Consider the following 17,173-nt stretch of genomic DNA (forward strand, 5'->3'; position numbering starts at 1 on the left):
CTTTTGTTTTATATCAGGATTGATTTTATCCTGGAAAAAGTGGACCTTATGTCCAAACATCTGTTTTTTTACTAAATGCTTTATGCTTTTTTGACTTATTGATAAATGATTGTTTAAATAATATTTATGATGCCAACATTTTACAGGTATACAGATTAAGAATACCTTATGCAAATTATGGATTCCTCACAGAATTGCCTCTTCTTAAAATATATTACTTTATTCTATAAGCACAATAATTAACGTTTTCCTGTCTTCGATGTGCCTAGAGGTAACACACCAATTTTTAGTCATCAGTAAACATGAACATGCTCATAAAGGTTTATAATCTCAATTCAGTTTCACATTATAAAGACCCATATAGTCACTGCATAATTTTAATAAATGTATCTCAATAAAGCTTTAGTTTTAAATGTTATCTACAAATTCAATTTAACCCTTAAAAATGTAGAATTTGTTTTCTGAAATCTTTTGTTTTCGGTGAAAATCTGTAGGCTTTTTAACCAGGTTATTAATCAGGTTAAACTGGTTATTAGATTTGCGAATGTCGGCGGGCAGGCGGAAGGGCAGGCGGAACAAGCTTGTCGGGGCCATAACATTGTCGTTCATTGTGAGATTTTAAAATCATTTGGCACATTTGTTCACCATCATTGGACGATGTGTCACGCGAAAGAATTATGTCAATATCTCCAAGGTCAAGGTCACACTTTGAGTTCAAAGGTAAAAAATGGCCATAAATGAGCTTGTCCGGGCCATAAATATTTAATTCATTATGAGATTTGATTTTAAATCATTTGGCACATTTGTTCACCATCATTGGATGGTGTGTCGAACGAAAGAAGTACGTCAATATCTCCAAGGTCAAGGTCGCCACAACTAAAAATAGATTTATTTTGAAACAAAGGGGGTTAATAATAAACAATCAGTTCAGTTTGAGTTGTCTCCCTTTATCAGACTTTTTTTCAAATCGAAAACCTGGTTTTGTGACAATTTTGTCCCTTGTATATTATATACAACAATCAAAGCAAATACAAAATTTAAGTAAATGAGGGCTTGATTTTCCAAAGCAATCTTTCTTTAGCCTTGATTCATATCACTCCTTGGTTTGCAATAATTATTATACCCTTCATCACCCTAAGTTATTATGTCCCCCACCACTATAGTGGGGGACATTGCTTTTGCCCTGTCTGTTGGTTTGTTGGTTTGCGTCAAACTTTTACATTTGCCATAACTTTTGCCATATTGAAGATAGCAAATTTGTATTTGGCATGCATGTGTTTCTCATGGAGCTGCACATTTTGAGTGGTGAAAGTTCAAGGTCATCCTTCAAGGTCAAAGGTCAAATATATGGGTCAAAATCGCTCATTTAATATACACTTTTGCAATATTGAAGATAGCAACAGGATATTTGGCATGCATGTGTATCTCATGGAGCTGCACATTTTTAGTGGTGAAATATCAATGTCAAGGTCATCCTAAAAAGGTGAAAGGTCAAATATATGGGGGGACATAGTGTTTCACGAACACATCTTGTTTATATTCAGGGGTTTTTCAGCACTGTCTGCGCCTCCGGAAAACAGAGGCACTCCCAAAGCAAACGGACCCGATCCCAAACAGAAATAAAAAAAAATAATCCCAATTTCCAAAAAAAAAATAATAAAAAAATTAATTATTTCTTTTAAGAATGAAGTGTATAACTTGTGTAACTAACCAGTGTTTGTTTTGGTAAAAAATATGTGCTATAAGGTTTTGACTGTTCAGTTCTTATCTCAGAGTGTAACTGTTACTGAAAAACAAAACTGCAGTACTTGAATAAACGTTGATCATGCCTAATATTGCATCTGTTTATAAAAAGAAGACAAAATAACAAATAAAAACTAATTTATTTGTTAAACCACTGACTTATTGAAGCATGATAAATTCACAATTTTTTCCCAAATGAGCCGTTTCATGGAAGCAAAAATTCCCAAAAATGACCAATTTTGTCGATAAAAAATTCCCAATTTGGTCAGACTCCTTTTCCCCAAATAGGCAGAAAAAACCCTGATATTACCTTTGCTCTGAGAAACAGGGCTGAAAGCATGAGCACTAAATTAGCCTATTTTTGCTTAAATGGTATATTTTTCAATGGATATCTCTTCTAAGCCAAAGATCAGTTTAAGCGGAAAGCGTCGTCCTTGATTAGCCAGTGCAGACTGCACAGGCTAATCTTGATGGACACTGTACGCACATGCATTTATTAAACCCCATTTTCCCAGAGCTTGGCTCACGTATAATTCTAACTGTTCTGGTTGTTGTCTGCTGCAAGCGTGGCTCCCATATAATTCTAACTGTTCTGGTTGTTGTCTGCTGCAAGCGTGGCTCACATATAATTCTAACTGTTCTGGTTGTTGTCTGCTGCAAGCGTTGCTCCCATATAATTCTAACTGTTCTGGTTGTTGTCTGCTGCAAGCATGGCTCCCATATAATTCTAACTGTTCTGGTTGTTGTCTGCTGCAAGCGTGGCTCACATATAATTCTAACTGTTTTGGTTGTTATCTGCTGCAAGCGTGGCTCCCATATAATTCTAACTGTTCTGGTTGTTGTCTGCTGCAAGCGTGGCTTACATATAATTCTGTTTTGGTTGTTGTCTGCTGCAAGCGTGGCTCACATATAATTCTAACTGTTCTGGTTGTTGTCTGCTGCAAGCGTGGCTCACATATAATTCTAACTGTTTTGGTTGTCGTCTGCTGCAAGCGTGGCTCACATATAATTCTAATTGTTTTGGTTGTCGTCTGCTGCAAGCGTGGCTCACATATAATTCTAACTGTTTTGGTTGTTGTCTACTGCAAGCGTGGCTCACATATAATTCTAACTGTTCTGGTTGTTGTCTACTGCAAGCATGGCTCACATATAATTCTAACTGTCCTGGTTGTTGTCTACTGCAAGCGTGGCTCACATATAATTCTAACTGTTCTGGTTGTTGTCTGCTGCAGGCGTGGCTCACATATAATTCTAACAGTTCTGGTTGTTGTCTGCTGCAAGCGTGGCTCACATATAATTCTAACTGTTCTGGTTGTTGTCTGCTGCAAGCGTGGCTCACATATAATTCTAACTGTTCTGGTTGTTGTCTGCTGCAAGCGTGGCTCACATATAATTCTAACTGTTCTGGTTGTTGTCTGCTGCAAGCGTGGCTCACATATAATTCTAACTGTTCTGGTTGTTGTCTGCTGCAAGCGTGGCTCACATATAATTCTAACTGTTCTGGTTGTTGTCTGCTGCAAGCATGGCTCACATATAATTCTAACTGTTCTGGTTGTTGTCTGCTGCAAGCGTGGCTCACATATAATTCTAACCGTTCTGGTTGTCGTCTGCTGCAGGTTCAGCAGCAGCTGGAAGACTCGCAGCAGACGTCAGAGAAGAGTCTGACACAGCTACGATCCAAGCTGGAGGCGTCAGAGAAGCAAGTGCGGGAGCTGGAGCTGCTACTGTCTGCGTACAACACCAAGACCAAGATAGAGAAGGACATGATGAATGATCTCCACATACAGACCGTCAAGGTTAGTGAAACTCTTCTGAGCTGGGGGGTGGGGCCCATTTTTACTTGTTGTCCCAGAGCATCAACCAAGGGTGTGATTTTTTCTCCTTTAAGCAGATTTCATTTATTCATTTTAAAACATCTAATTCAAAAAAACATGAACTTTTGGGAAAATGACATACAAAGACATTATGCATACAAATGGGGTTATTTTTTTCAGATGTTTATTCATGGTTGAAATGCAGTGGAATACTTTGGAATTCTTTTAATGACAACACACAAATAGAACATCAAATGTAATTTTAAGTTTCTTTATGGTCTCACCTAACTTCCATCTACTTTCATCTCAATCAAATGGCATATTGTTGATGTTCACACCAAAATATGACGAGTTTTTGCATTATACAAATATAATGCAAAGTATTTCAGATTTGCTGAAAAGAATGAAATAATATGGTTTCTTTTTTATGAAAAGGAAGTATGAATATGAACATCTTTCAATTAATTTGTAGAGTGTTCTTTGGGAAATGAAAAACAGTTCACCTATGCATTGTTTTCTGAAGCAACGGCAGCTGGCCATTTCACCAGTTACATTCAATCTAAATGCCGTCTACATTTCCCAAAAATATCAATTCAAATGGTGCAAATACCAGTCCACCCGTTTTATTTCTTAGTTGCCGTTTACTTTGAAAATATAACAGGTTGCTCAAATTTTACCTGGAGAACACTGCCTAAGAGGTTTATCCAATCAAAATGCGCTGTTGGACAGAAAATGCAAGCTATCATTATAGAAAATTGAAAAGATTTTTAATAAACCACCATAATGGATGAGGGAATCTTTTTGTCCCCTGAAGTGAATGAATAAGTGAAACTGACAGGATTTGGTATATAAGTGTTGAAAAGCAAGTGACAAATATTTTATGGGAGGTGATGGGTTCAACTGGTGTACTAATATTGATAAGTTTGGAGCAGTTAGGAGAGATCAATTGTATCTTCTTGTAGCCTTGAAGATGGGTCTTATTGTCCAGTTCCTTCTACATGCAACTAAAGAAAGGAAAAATCCAGGCACAAACACAAATTTTTTACTAGCCATGTACCCTGCCCCATTCCAAGTTGTGGAGTGAAATGAGAGAAAATTACAAGGGAATTACATCATAGTGTTGTGTGCACATCAATTTTACATTTACTTTAACACTTTTCTATGTGTAAGAACACAGACAATGTAGCCATAATATTTATGCAGTTTATTCATTTGAATATGATGTAATTGTTTTTACAGAATTGTTGTTTGTTTTGGTATGCATTATTTTTTCTTCCTGTACACTACTTATCACTTCACACAGTGTTTTATTTACCACTAGACAATGTTGACACCGAAGAAGGAGTGCTACAAGTTACGCAGCCGGACCGTAGTGGCGAGGTTGTCAAACAACTCTGGCTCTGACCTGAATGACACCATCCCCTTTGAGAGCCCCGAGGGAGGCGGGGCCAGCTGCATGGAGGACGAAGGCATCATGGGAGTGGACATGCCTGAGGAGTTTGCACTGGCTGAGCAAGAGGCGCTACTGGACCAGATCAAACAACTACAGGTTACAGTCTACTATCATTATGGGAAGTTAGGATTGTTAGTCCCCTATCGGTTTCACCGGAGGGGACTTATGGTTTGCGCTCTGTGTGTCCGTCAGTCAGTCAGTCAGTCAGTCAGTCTGTCACACTTTTCTGGATCCTGCCATAACTTTAAAAGTTCTTAATATTTTTTCATGAAACTTGAAGCATAGATAGATGGCAATAAGGACATTATGCAAGTCATTTCATTTTGTTCCTACGTCAAAAATTCTGTTTGCTATGGCAACAAATATAAAAAAAAAATATTTCTGACAATGGTGGAGCCGGTACGAGACTTATATTGCTTGACAATAGTCTTGTTGACAATAATGTACATAAATAGATTATATGCTTCAAATCTGCAGGTTACATTAATTTGTGAGGTTAGTATTGTCTTCAAAAATGTACATTTACAGTTTACATGCATCAAATTTACAGGTTACGCTCTACTGTGAAGTTAGGATGGTTGACAACAATGTACATTTATAGTTTCAATGCATCAAATCTACCAATTACACTATACTGTCAAGTCAGTATTTCTGAAAAAAATTACCAGTTTATATGCATCAAATCTTAAGGTAACACCATTGTGTCAAATTATAATTGTAGACAATTAATGTCCATTAAAAGTTTATATGCATCACAGGTTACACTTGTTGTGTGAATTTAGGATTGTTGACAATATTTTACATTTACAATTTGAATGCATAAAATGGAGAGCAAAGAAATAACAAGCATCCATATGTCTGTAAAAAGTTTATAACTTATCTTTATATAGATTATAAGTGTATTGCTTTTTTTATTGCAAATTATATCATGACTATTGTACAAGTTATTTGTTTGATTAAAAACTGTTTTAATGTCATAAATACATACCTGCTATCCCTAGCTATACCTTTCTAGGTGGGTTAGCTTCTCCAGAAATCTTCAAGTGCCAGAATTCGGCCACCTCTCTAACTGAAAACAGATCGGGTTAAACATAGTACAATGTTACCTAACCGGAAATCAAGAGCCATAACTCATCTTACTTTTCTGGAGACACACCGTGCAGATCGCCATTTTTTATCGGCTTTAAATTTGGACTTTTTGTTCAATTCTGCTTGGTGGATTTGGGTTTGAAATGAATGAATTGTATAATTTATCGTTTCTACTTCATTCAGAAATCTTTTCTTGTATTATTTTGTTGATAATTAATTGTTTTTCACATTTTGCTGGGTTTTTACATGTGCTCATGAATTGAGCACGAGGATTTGGTGATTTATGTCAACAAGTTATTGACTATATTATGCAGTGTAAATAATTTGTTTAACTGAATATTTCAGTTATTTTGTTTGTTTTACACCGTTTTCTTAAGTGGATTCTTTTCTTTTTCTAATTTCAGAATAAGAATGAATTTACAAACTAGAGGTTCACGTGGTCACATAAAGGATTCGTGGGATTCCCACAATACTTATTTGTTATGTACAAATTGTACCTTTGATCATAAATGCCCTGTTTGTAGTGCGTGGGGTGATGCGACATGGCAGAAAGCAATTTGTCGCAGAACGTTTCTGAGCAGAAAACGGGCAGATGAACCTTCATCAGATGAGAAATTCCCGATGCCTTTACAGACTACAGACGAGTATTTGCAGCATCAGTCACCGGGTATAGGGCAAGATGAAGATCGTACTATGCTAACTTCGTTAGAAAGTCGATCAACATCAGACCATTATGGTGACAACTGTCAGCCGGTCTATGCCCGATGGCATTGGTCAAGGACTACGACCAATGCCGGACCATTTGGCAGCCGCTATACGGTCATTGCCTGGTGACAACACTGGTCATACTATGACCGGTACGTCACTGGGTAACAGACTGGTCACCGTGGTACCGGGGACCGATCCGGTCACCAGTCACTGGTCAATACCACCAGTCACCAGGGACCGGTCCGGTCACCGGTCAATACTACCGGTTACCGGTCAATACCATCTGTCAATACCACCGGTCAACGGTCATCAGGGACAGGTCTGGTCACCGGTCCGAGGAACCGGTAACCGGGGACCGGTCCGGTCACCAGTCACCGGTCAATACCATCGGTCACCAGGGACTGGTCCGGTCACCGGTCAATACTACCGGTCACCAGTCAATACCACCGGTCACCAGGGTCTGGTCACCGGTCAATGCTACCTGTCACCGGTCAATACCACCGGTCACCGGTCATCAGGGACCGTTCCGGTCACCAGTCATCTATCAACAGTGACCGGTCCGGTCAATACCACCGGTCTCCGGTCACCAAGGACCGGTCAGGTCACCGGTCAGTCCTACTGGTCAGTACCACCGGTCACAGTTCACCGGTCATCGATCGAGAAAGAGACATCGATCATCATCGTCGATAAATTCCTCCTCTTCTTCTTCTTCAAAGACATCTGAGTCGTCAACTAGTACTGACAATAGAGGTAGATGTCGTACACGATCTCCTTTATCGAGTAGCCTCATTCACGGTGTCGATATGATCGATACCGATCATCTCGAGACTCTAGGAGACGTTATTCTAGGAGACGTCGTTTCCATTGAAGCCGATCTGTTTCTCTGCATCGTAGGAAAAAAACTCGTAGTCATGCTTCACGTAGACAATGTCGCTCTGACTACCCTTATCCTACACAGTACTATCCTGTCTCGGATTGTAATGTTGCAGTACCCTATGTACCAGATCCAGCTTCCAGTTTAACATTAACAAATGTTGCTGTGACTGGTACTACTTCGCAGACCTTGTCTTCTGGTGTTTTTTTCACCACTACAGATACTTACTCTTGCTCCACAGGTATCAGCTACGTTACCTATTCGGGTACCTCCTGCTACGGCACCGTCTAATTCGGACACGTTATGGCTTCAAGATTCGTACCAGTCAATCCTGATAATTTACCGTCATCTTCCGGTTTTAATTTTCAGGGTGTTGATTGTGTAGATGGTCATTCATCATTACCAGATACTCGCAATCTGGTGCATGATTTCCCCTTATGTTTCCGCTGATTCTATACACACTGCTGGTGTTGTAGACAATGAGGCGGATTCAGAGGCAGATTCCAATGATGACACTTATCAATATTTGTCATCAATTCATCAGATATGAACTAATATTTCAACTCTTGGTGATGATTATTGCCCAAGACCTGCGGAGATGTCTACTAATTCGACGATCTCTATCACGGAAAATTAGTTCATACATTTGATCCCAACAGGCTTTCGAAGGCTACTTCTCGCCTTGATACACGCCTTCCTATTGGTTTCTACTGTCTTATCAGTTTTTCAATCTTTGGAATCAGCTAATAAGACCATTCCTAACGAGGAGAACTGTGGAAATTGCCTAAGGATTTATCTGATCCTAAGCATAATGAACGTACTAGAAGCTATAAGCGTTCTGTACCAGATCCAACTTCCGGCTTGGATTTTGCAAAATTACCGGTTCAGGATCTTGACATCAATAAGCTGTTGCTTAATATGCCTACTTCTTCAACTTCTGTTTCTGTTCCTTATTCAATGTTGGAACATTGGGAAGTGAGAGAACGCAGATCTTTAGGTCTTACCAACCTGATAGATCTCATGCTAGCAACTATTTTGCAGTTGGTGTGTGATTGGTCGGACTCAGTTCCGGAAGAACTTCGTGATTTGTCAATTCATCTTTCACAAACGACATTGTCCCTTTCACATAATGCTGCTTCTTCAATGTCGGAGATGGTAAGGATTCGTAGAGATCTTATCCTTTCTTCTTTAACTAAAGATTTTCTATTAGAACCGAGTATGAATTCTCTCAGAACGGCACCTCTCTCATCAGGATTTCTTTTCGGTAGAAGGATACAAGACGCAATTTCAGCGGACAAGATGATCAACTTCATGCTTCTTTAGCTAGATACAACTCTGGACAAAGCCAAGGGGCCTTTAAGCGACCTGTTTCTAGACCAATGGCAAATCCAGTAGTTAAGAAGGATAAGAGGAATAACCTTTTCTCTAAAAGGCCTTCCTTGAATCCTCGGTCAGTTCCTAACAAACAGTCTTCATTCAACAGACCTTCTGTTTATCAGAAATTGTCTGTTAAGAAATCTGGTAGGAAGAACAAGTCTCAGCCATATAAGAGTTATTCCAAACCTTTTACCAGCAGGTAGGACCTCCTGCTTACCAGCCCTAGGTACCTACCTTTTCTACCGCTTTCTCATCCGATGCCGGAAATACCAGTAGGGGCCAGACTTCTACATTTTTCAAATCGTTGGCTTCGTATAACTAAGGACGCTTGGGTTCATTATTTCGTTACTGAAGGCCTGACTTTTCAATTAGAAAACAGACCTCCACTCTCTCGCGTCCCTGTAGAGCTGGTATCTATGCATTTACAGATTCCAGAGTCCATTCTCGGTCTTTTGGAAAAACAGGCGGTAGAAAGGGTTACAGACCCTTAATCTCCAGGATTTTACAGTCTCTTTTTCTTGTTCATAAGAGAAATGGTTCCTGGAGACCAGCAATAGACTTAAAAGTTTTCAACACGTTTCTACTCAAACCAATTTTCAAGATGGAGACTCCTTCCTTCATAAGGAATTCCATCAAACCTCTGCACTGGGGGGTGTCCTTGGACCTGGAAGATGCGTACTTCCATGTTCCTATACACCCCAACTACCGGAAGTACCTTCGTTTTGCATTTCGAGGCCAGGTATACCAGTTGCGAGCAATGCCAATTGGGTTGGCAACAGCCCCTCTAGTCTTTACCAAGCTTATGGCTACAGTAGGAGCACATCTACGTGTTCACAGTATTCTGCTTCTTAAGTACTTCGAGGACTGGCTGTTACACCCGCTCGATCGTCAATTGCTTCTGCAACATCTGGAATTTTCTTTTAAGGAACTCCTATCATTATGGCTCCTTTTAAATGCAGACAAATCAGACCTCATCCCATCTCAAGATTTCACTTTTGTGGGAATGAACTTCTTGACTCACATCAACAAGCTCAGAGTGTCTCGTCAACATATATCAGACCTTCTGGTGAAGGTCATTTAGGTTTTGTCCCAATCTCATATAAAAGCCCAAGAGTTCCTATCTCTCAACGGTATCCTGAGCTCAGTAGCAGACTTTGTGCAATTAGGACGTCTGCTCCTTCGTCCTCCTCAGCATTACCTCTCAGCTTGTTGGAAATGGTCTCCGGACAATATGTTAGCGCAGATTCCTATTCTTCCGGAGTTAATACTACATCTTCAGCGGTGCTTAGTCAAGGAGACTCTCTTAGCAGGAGTGCCCCTTCATCCTGCGCAACCGTCTTTGTATCTTATGACGTACGCGAGCAAGGAAGGGTGGGGTGCTCATCTGGAACCACTCAGTCTGACAGTTTCAGGGTTGTGGTCTCATCATGAGTCACATCTGCATATCAACAATATAGAAATGCAAGCGGTATTTCTAGCTGTATCTCATTTACAGTCACATCTTAGAGACTCTTGTGTGATGGTGTCAACAGACAACACATCAGTTGTGACTTACATTCAGACACGGGGGGAACACATTCTCACTCCCTGTATCTGGAAACCAAGGAATTACTTGTTCTTTGCAAGACGCTCAACATTTTTCTTCTGGTCAAATTTATTCCAGGTCGTCTCAACGCCCTGGCAGACGTATTGTCTCGCAAACACCAATTACTTCCTTCGGAGTGGACACTTCATCAGGAAGTGACCAATCGGATTTTTCTCATGTTCGATTATCCTCTAGTCGACCTATTTGCAACCAGACACAATCACATACTTCCTCTGTATGTGAGTCCGGTTTACGATCCAGCAGCTTGGGCAGTAGACGCGCTTTCGTTCGATTGGGACCAACTGGACGCTTATCCCCCAACCATTCTGATTCCCCAAATATTGGCGAAAATCACTGTGAGTTCGTGTTGCATACTCCTGATCGCCCCTTGGTGGCCCAGGATATAGTGGTTCAACGATCTTCTCAGTCTCCTGTACAATTATTCCAGGACACTTCCTCACAGATCAGATCTTCTGTCTCAAAGAGGCAGACTTCATACGGATCAAGCAATGTTCCACTTACACGTCTGGCTGTTATCAGGCAATCTCTGCAGAAGAAACGCTTTTCTGTCAGGGCTTCAAACCTTGTTGCTTCTGCAAGGAGAAAGTCCACCAGAGCAGTCTATGATGCTCGATGGAAACTCTTCTCTAATTGGTGTATTCGAGGGAAAAATGATCCTTCTTTTTGATGATAAGAAACTTTCTCTTCGCTCCATCAAAGGATATAGATCCATGATTTCGCATACATTGGCTTTTACTAAATCACCACAAGTCTGTGCTGATCCAGCGATTTCGTAACTGATTCGATCTATGGAACTTAAACGTTCTGTTTATCGTACACTGGTGCCTAAATGGGATTTGGCTTGTGTTCTTGATTCTCTAGATCAAGCTGCTTTACAGATCCTAACTTGGAAGACCGTTTTCCTTTTTACTATGGCTTCAGCCAATAGGAGAAGTGAAATTCATGCTCTTTCTATCGAGAATGGTCATTTTCGTTTTGATTCCTTAGATGGATCTGTAACATTGTTATGTCAGCCAGGATTCCTTGCTAATAATCAACTCCCCTCTATGGCTTCTAACCATTCAAAGTTCCAAGTCTTTTTAATACTTGTGGACATGAAGATGATGATAAACTTCTTTGCCCGGTCAGGGCTTTGAATATCTATCTTAAAAGAGTAAAGTTTATTCGAGGTTCTCGCAAAAGACTTTTCATTCCGTAAAAAAGGGGGGTGGTAGGTGTCTGCGGCATTTATTTCTCGTTGGGTAGCCTCGACTATTAAGAAAGCTTATTCATCTCTCATCTAGGGATTTATCCTTGTTTAAGATTAGACCGCATGAATTAAGAGCTCTTTCGGCTTCGTGGGCGTATATTAATAATGTTCCACTTTCTGAAGTGCTTCAAGCTGCTTTCTGGAGGAATCCATCCACCTTTTCCTCTTCCTATCTTCGTTCTCTTGAGTGTCAACAAGACAATTTATATATGTTGGGTTCTCTTTTGGTTGCTTAAACAGTAGTTTCTTCCATGGCGTAAATGTACTGACGCTATCCAGAAACTAACTTACAATACTGTACTAACGAAGATTATCTGAAGACATGTTTCTACTATCTCTGGCTGAAAAACCTGAATATGGGTTTTGCTGTGATGGGAAATTATAACGATAACCTCCCGCCACAGCTACAAAATCAGCTAGGGATAGCAGGTATGTATTTATGACATTAAAACAAATTTTCTTTAAATAAAATTCATTTTAATTATTAAATACTTACCTGCTATTGGTAAGTCCCACCTCCCACCCGACTAATCGTTTAATATTTTCATAATTGGATGAAAAGTAAGATGAGTTACGGTTCTTGATTTCAAGTTAGGTTACATTGTACTATGTTTAACCTAATCTGTTTTCAGTTAGAGAGGTGGCCAAATTCCGGCACTTGAAGATTTCTGGAGAAGCTAACCCACCTAGAAAGGTATAGCTAGGGATAGCAGGTAAGTATTTAATAATTAAAATGAATTTTATTTTAAGAAAATTTGTTTTACTATCCACTATGGAAATACAGTCCACTCTCGTTATCTCGAAGTCGGTGGGAACAAGAAAAAATGTAGAGATAACGAGAGTTCGAGATATCCAATTAGGCGTTTTCAAAGAAAAAATGATACGAAAATTTACCTTGTTTTTAACATCTAAATACCTGCTAAGTGGTCTAACTAAAGCCGTCACCGTGTGGCATAATTCTCTCTACCTGATATATACGCGTTTTTACGAGGCACGATTAATTTTGCTATTTAAATGCTTATAATGACGTTTTAAGTATTACAGAATTGCATGAACACATGCGTTTATAATTTCTCTAAACTGTCGAGTAAACATCATTTAATATTGCTATTTAAAGTTATGATGCAACTGACGTCCAATCAAGACGAGGGTTTTCCATCTGAACATGCGTAAATCATATTCTTTCAAGTTACCCATGACAATTACTGTTGTTTCAATGATAGAACAGCATTCTGTTCTTCTTCTTCATTATTTTTTATCGAGTGCACCGGGATTGTCTCCCATATGGCCATCGCCCCCAGAAAGACGTGTTAGTTGGTTACGGGGGATAGTGCAAGATACAGGAGACACCCCGTTCCAGAGGTGATCCTGGGTCTTTTAGTGCCCGGTGTATAGCACCTAGTAGACTGCACCTCGGTTTAACGTCTCATGCGAAAGACGAGTTAGTAGGTTAGGTGCAGCGGGGGATCGAACCAGCGATCTCTGGATTGTGAAGCCAGTGTGTTACCACTAGACCACGGATCCGCTACCACAGCATTTTGTAAATTTGCGACGGTTTATATACATAAAAATATAACTCAATGCATTTTGGAATGTTCTTTGTAAAAACAATTAGTGTTTCGGCCTTTCGGCAGGCTGTGTATTAATTGCAGTTAATTGATGTTAAAGTGACAGGCCTTACTCAAGTGTTAATGGCTAACGACAACACACACGTGTGATCATTGATGCAATTAACGGATAAATTTCCTACCGCACAGTTTCGGGAGCAGCCGGGCGAAACGGGACGGCGAAGTATCAAAGAAAAAATGTCTCACCTTTTGCCGACACTGGGACAGTTATTCGCACTTCGAGATAAACCATAGTAAATACATGTAAAATCGGGACTAGGGACACAATTTTATATCGACATATCGAATTATTCGACATAACGAAAATCGAGATAAGCGATGTTTATTTATATAGATAAAGAAGGAAAAAAATGGGACATTGAGCTTACTTCGACATATCGAGAATATCGAGATATCCGATGTCGAGATAACGAGAGTGGACTGTATACTGATTATTCTATTATTTAAGCTGAACATTTTTAGAGTTCTGTGATCGGTAAAGAAAATCTACTGATTGTGAGTTGTGCATGTTTCATGTGTTTCTCGTTCATCCACAGAGTCAGATGACCTCGGCTGAGAGTCGTATAGACGAATACGAGAAGGACAGAGTGAGCTACCAGCACAAGGTGTCCCTGCTGCAGTCCCAGTTAGGTCACACAGAACAGGTAGGTAATAGGATCTAGCAGTTTCATTGGACTGGGATTTCTATTCTTATGAAGAAGTGGCTTCTTATGTCATTTTTAAGGAAAGAATCTTGAAATCAGATAGTTCCTCGGTTATGCTGATCTCACCTATTGATATCAGTCCTTTGCTCTGAAGATTTTCACCCTTTTTACAAACAATGTTCCATTCAATTAGTGATTTTTCTGCTTGATTTGAGAATTTTTGTCTTGTTATTTTTAACAATGAACCATCTTTTTAACCAGGTTTTCCGAAGGAAAAAACTGGTTATTAGATTGGCGAATGCGGGCGGGCTGGCTGGCTGGCGGGCGGGCCGAAAAAGCTTGTCCGGGCCATAACTATGTCGTTCATTGTCAGATTTTAAAATCATTTGGCACATTTGTTCACCATCATTGGACGGTGTGTCGCGCGAAATAATTACGTCGATATCTCCAAGGTCAAGGTCACACTTTGAGTTCAAAGGTCAAAAATGGCCATAAATGAGCTTGTCCAAGCCATAACTATGTCGTTTATTGTCAGATTTTAAAATCATTTGGCACATTTGTTCACCATCATTGGACGGTGTGTCGCGCGAAATAATTACGTCGATATCTCCAAGGTCAAGGTCACACTTTGAGTTCAAAGGTCAAAAATGGCCATAAATGTCCCTTGAGATATAACCTTCATATTTGGTATGCATGTGTATATGGACAAGGCCTTTCCATACGCACAACAATTTTGACCCCTGTGACCTTGACCTTGAAGTAGGGGTCTGCGTTTAGGTTTCAAAATCTGCGTTTAGGTTTCGAAAAATGCTCTTAACTTCTATGTCCCTTGAGATATAACCTTCATATTTGGTATGCATGTGTATATGGACAACGCCTTTCCATACGCACACAAATTTTGACCGTCCGTCCGTCCGTCCGTGTGTCCGTCCGAAAACTTTAACGTTGCTCATAACTTTTGCAATATTGAAGATAGCAACTTGATATTTGCCATGCATGTGTATCTTATGAAGCTGCACATTTTTAGTGGTGAAAGGTCAAGGTCATCCTTCATGGTCAAAGGTCAAAAAAAAAAATTCATGTGCATATCTCCAATGTCAAGGTCGCCACGACTAAAAATAGCTTTATTTTAAAACAAACTTACAAAGGGGGTTAACTTTCTTTGTTCATTTCAAAAGTTCAGTTTGAGTTGTCTCCCTTTATCAGATTTTTTTTCACAATGAAAACCTGGTTTTGTGACAATTTTGTCCCTTGTTTATTTAATATTTGTATATACCAAACAGACGCCCTTTATTTATGGTTTTGTTTTAGTATCTGGAGACAGAGAAGCAAAAGACACAGTCTCTCCGAGATGAACTCAAAAAAGTGGAGCCTCTGATGAAGACCCTAACAGACGAGAGAGACAGTGAGTGGGAATAGTGCATGTGCTTCTATCTCAGAGCAGTTGGGTCATGGGAAACTGAATCTTATAACATTGTACACATGTAGCAGACTGGCCAGGGGCTACCTTGTCTGCTTATGAGACCAGGAACCCTTGCTTGACAGTATAGCAGACAGCTAGTTCCCGACCAGTCTGCGCTATTGGTTAGGCTTGTCTTGAGCTACATTGGCCGCATATGGCATAAGACTGCTTCACATGTTTCAGAGACAAGTCAAAACTAAACATAATATCCATTTTAAGATATTATATGGGCAACATCTTGCACAAATAGATCTAATGAAATGTGCGTCAACTGAAGCTCTCAACCATTGTTCCCATTTGCTACCCTGTCAGTCAGACCACAAAAGCTTATATGACTTTACAGTGAACATTATAGCTTTTGACCAGACTGTGTGATTGCGAGGGCTGGTCTGAGCTGGTCTGGTCAGGTGTTCCCATGTCCAGATTTCCTCTCCTGATAACCATTTGTTGTTGTCAGGTGTTTTTTTCTTGATTCCCCTGTGTTGTTGTCAGGTGTAATTCTCTTGATTCCCCTGTGTTGTTGTCGGGTGCAATTCTCTTGATTTCCCTGTGTTGTTGTTCGATGTAATTCTCTTGATTCCCCTGTGTTGTCAGGTGTTATTCTCCTGATTCCCCTGTGTTGTTCATGTTGTCAGGTGTAATTATCTTGATTCCCCTGTGTTGTTGTCAGGTGTAATTCTCTTGATTCCCCTGTGTTGTCAAGTGTTTTTTTCTTGATTCCCCTGTGTTGTCAGGTGGTATTTTCTTAATCCACTGTGCTGTCAGGTGTTATTCTCTTGATTCCCCTGTGTTGTAAGGTGTTATTCTCTTGATTTCATGTGTTTTCAGGTGTTATTCTCCTGATTTCCATGTGATGTTGGGTTTTATTCTCTTGATTCCCCTGTGTTTTCAGGTTTATTCTCTTGATTCCCCTGTGTTGTCAGGTGTAATTCTCTTGATTCCCCTGTGTTGTATGATGTTATTCTCTTGTGTTGACAGGTGTTATTTTCTTTTCCCTTGTGTTGTCTGGTGTTATTCTCATGAATCCCCTGTGTTGTCAGGTGTTATTCCTCTGATTCCACAGTGTTGTCAGGTGTTATTCTCCTGATTCCCCGTGTTGTCAGGTGTTATTCTTCTGATTCCCTGTGTTGTCAGATGTTATTCAGTTGATTCCCATATGTTGTTAGGTGTTATTCTCTTTATTTTCCTTTTTGTTGTTAGGTGTTATTCTCCTGATTCTCCTGTTTGTCAGGTGTTATTCTCCTGATTCTCATGTGCTATCAGGCGTTATTCTCATTATTATCCTGTGTTGTCAGGTGTTATACTCCTGATTCTCATATGTTGTCAGGTGTTATTGTCCTGATTCTCCTGTGTTATCAGGTGTTATTATCTTGATTCCTCTGTGTTGTCAGGTGTTATCCTCCAGATCCCTGTTTTTTCAAGTGTTATTCTCCTGATTCTCCTTTGTTGTCTGGTGTTATTCTCCTGATTCCCCTGTGTTTTTGGTCAGGTGTTATTCTCTTGATTCCTCTGTGTTGATGTCAGGT

The 17,173-nt window shown here is 39.9% G+C and overlaps 1 protein-coding gene and 1 long non-coding RNA gene across 4 annotated transcripts in view; one reads left to right on the forward strand and one right to left on the reverse strand.

Annotated features, from left to right (window-relative positions):
* Positions 1 to 17,173, forward strand: part of LOC127844603 (kinesin-like protein KIF15) — a 91,787-nt gene that overhangs the window by 41,220 nt on the left and 33,394 nt on the right. For all 3 annotated transcript variants that reach the window (XM_052374996.1, XM_052374994.1, XM_052374995.1), the window contains exons 17-20: positions 3,360 to 3,539; positions 4,879 to 5,106; positions 14,078 to 14,185; positions 15,497 to 15,590. In XM_052374996.1, the coding sequence (XP_052230956.1) occupies positions 3,360 to 3,539; positions 4,879 to 5,106; positions 14,078 to 14,185; positions 15,497 to 15,590 (610 nt within the window). The remainder of the gene's footprint in view (positions 1 to 3,359; positions 3,540 to 4,878; positions 5,107 to 14,077; positions 14,186 to 15,496; positions 15,591 to 17,173) is intronic.
* Positions 14,773 to 15,287, reverse strand: LOC127844618 (uncharacterized). The gene is made up of 2 exons (XR_008032842.1): positions 15,027 to 15,287; positions 14,773 to 14,861 (listed from the first exon to the last, which is right to left on the reverse strand). It is a non-coding gene; the product is annotated as an uncharacterized LOC127844618 (long non-coding RNA).

The sequence above is a fragment of the Dreissena polymorpha genome, chromosome 9 (assembly GCF_020536995.1).
Source record: "Dreissena polymorpha isolate Duluth1 chromosome 9, UMN_Dpol_1.0, whole genome shotgun sequence".
NCBI classification, from domain to species: domain Eukaryota; kingdom Metazoa; phylum Mollusca; class Bivalvia; order Myida; family Dreissenidae; genus Dreissena; species Dreissena polymorpha.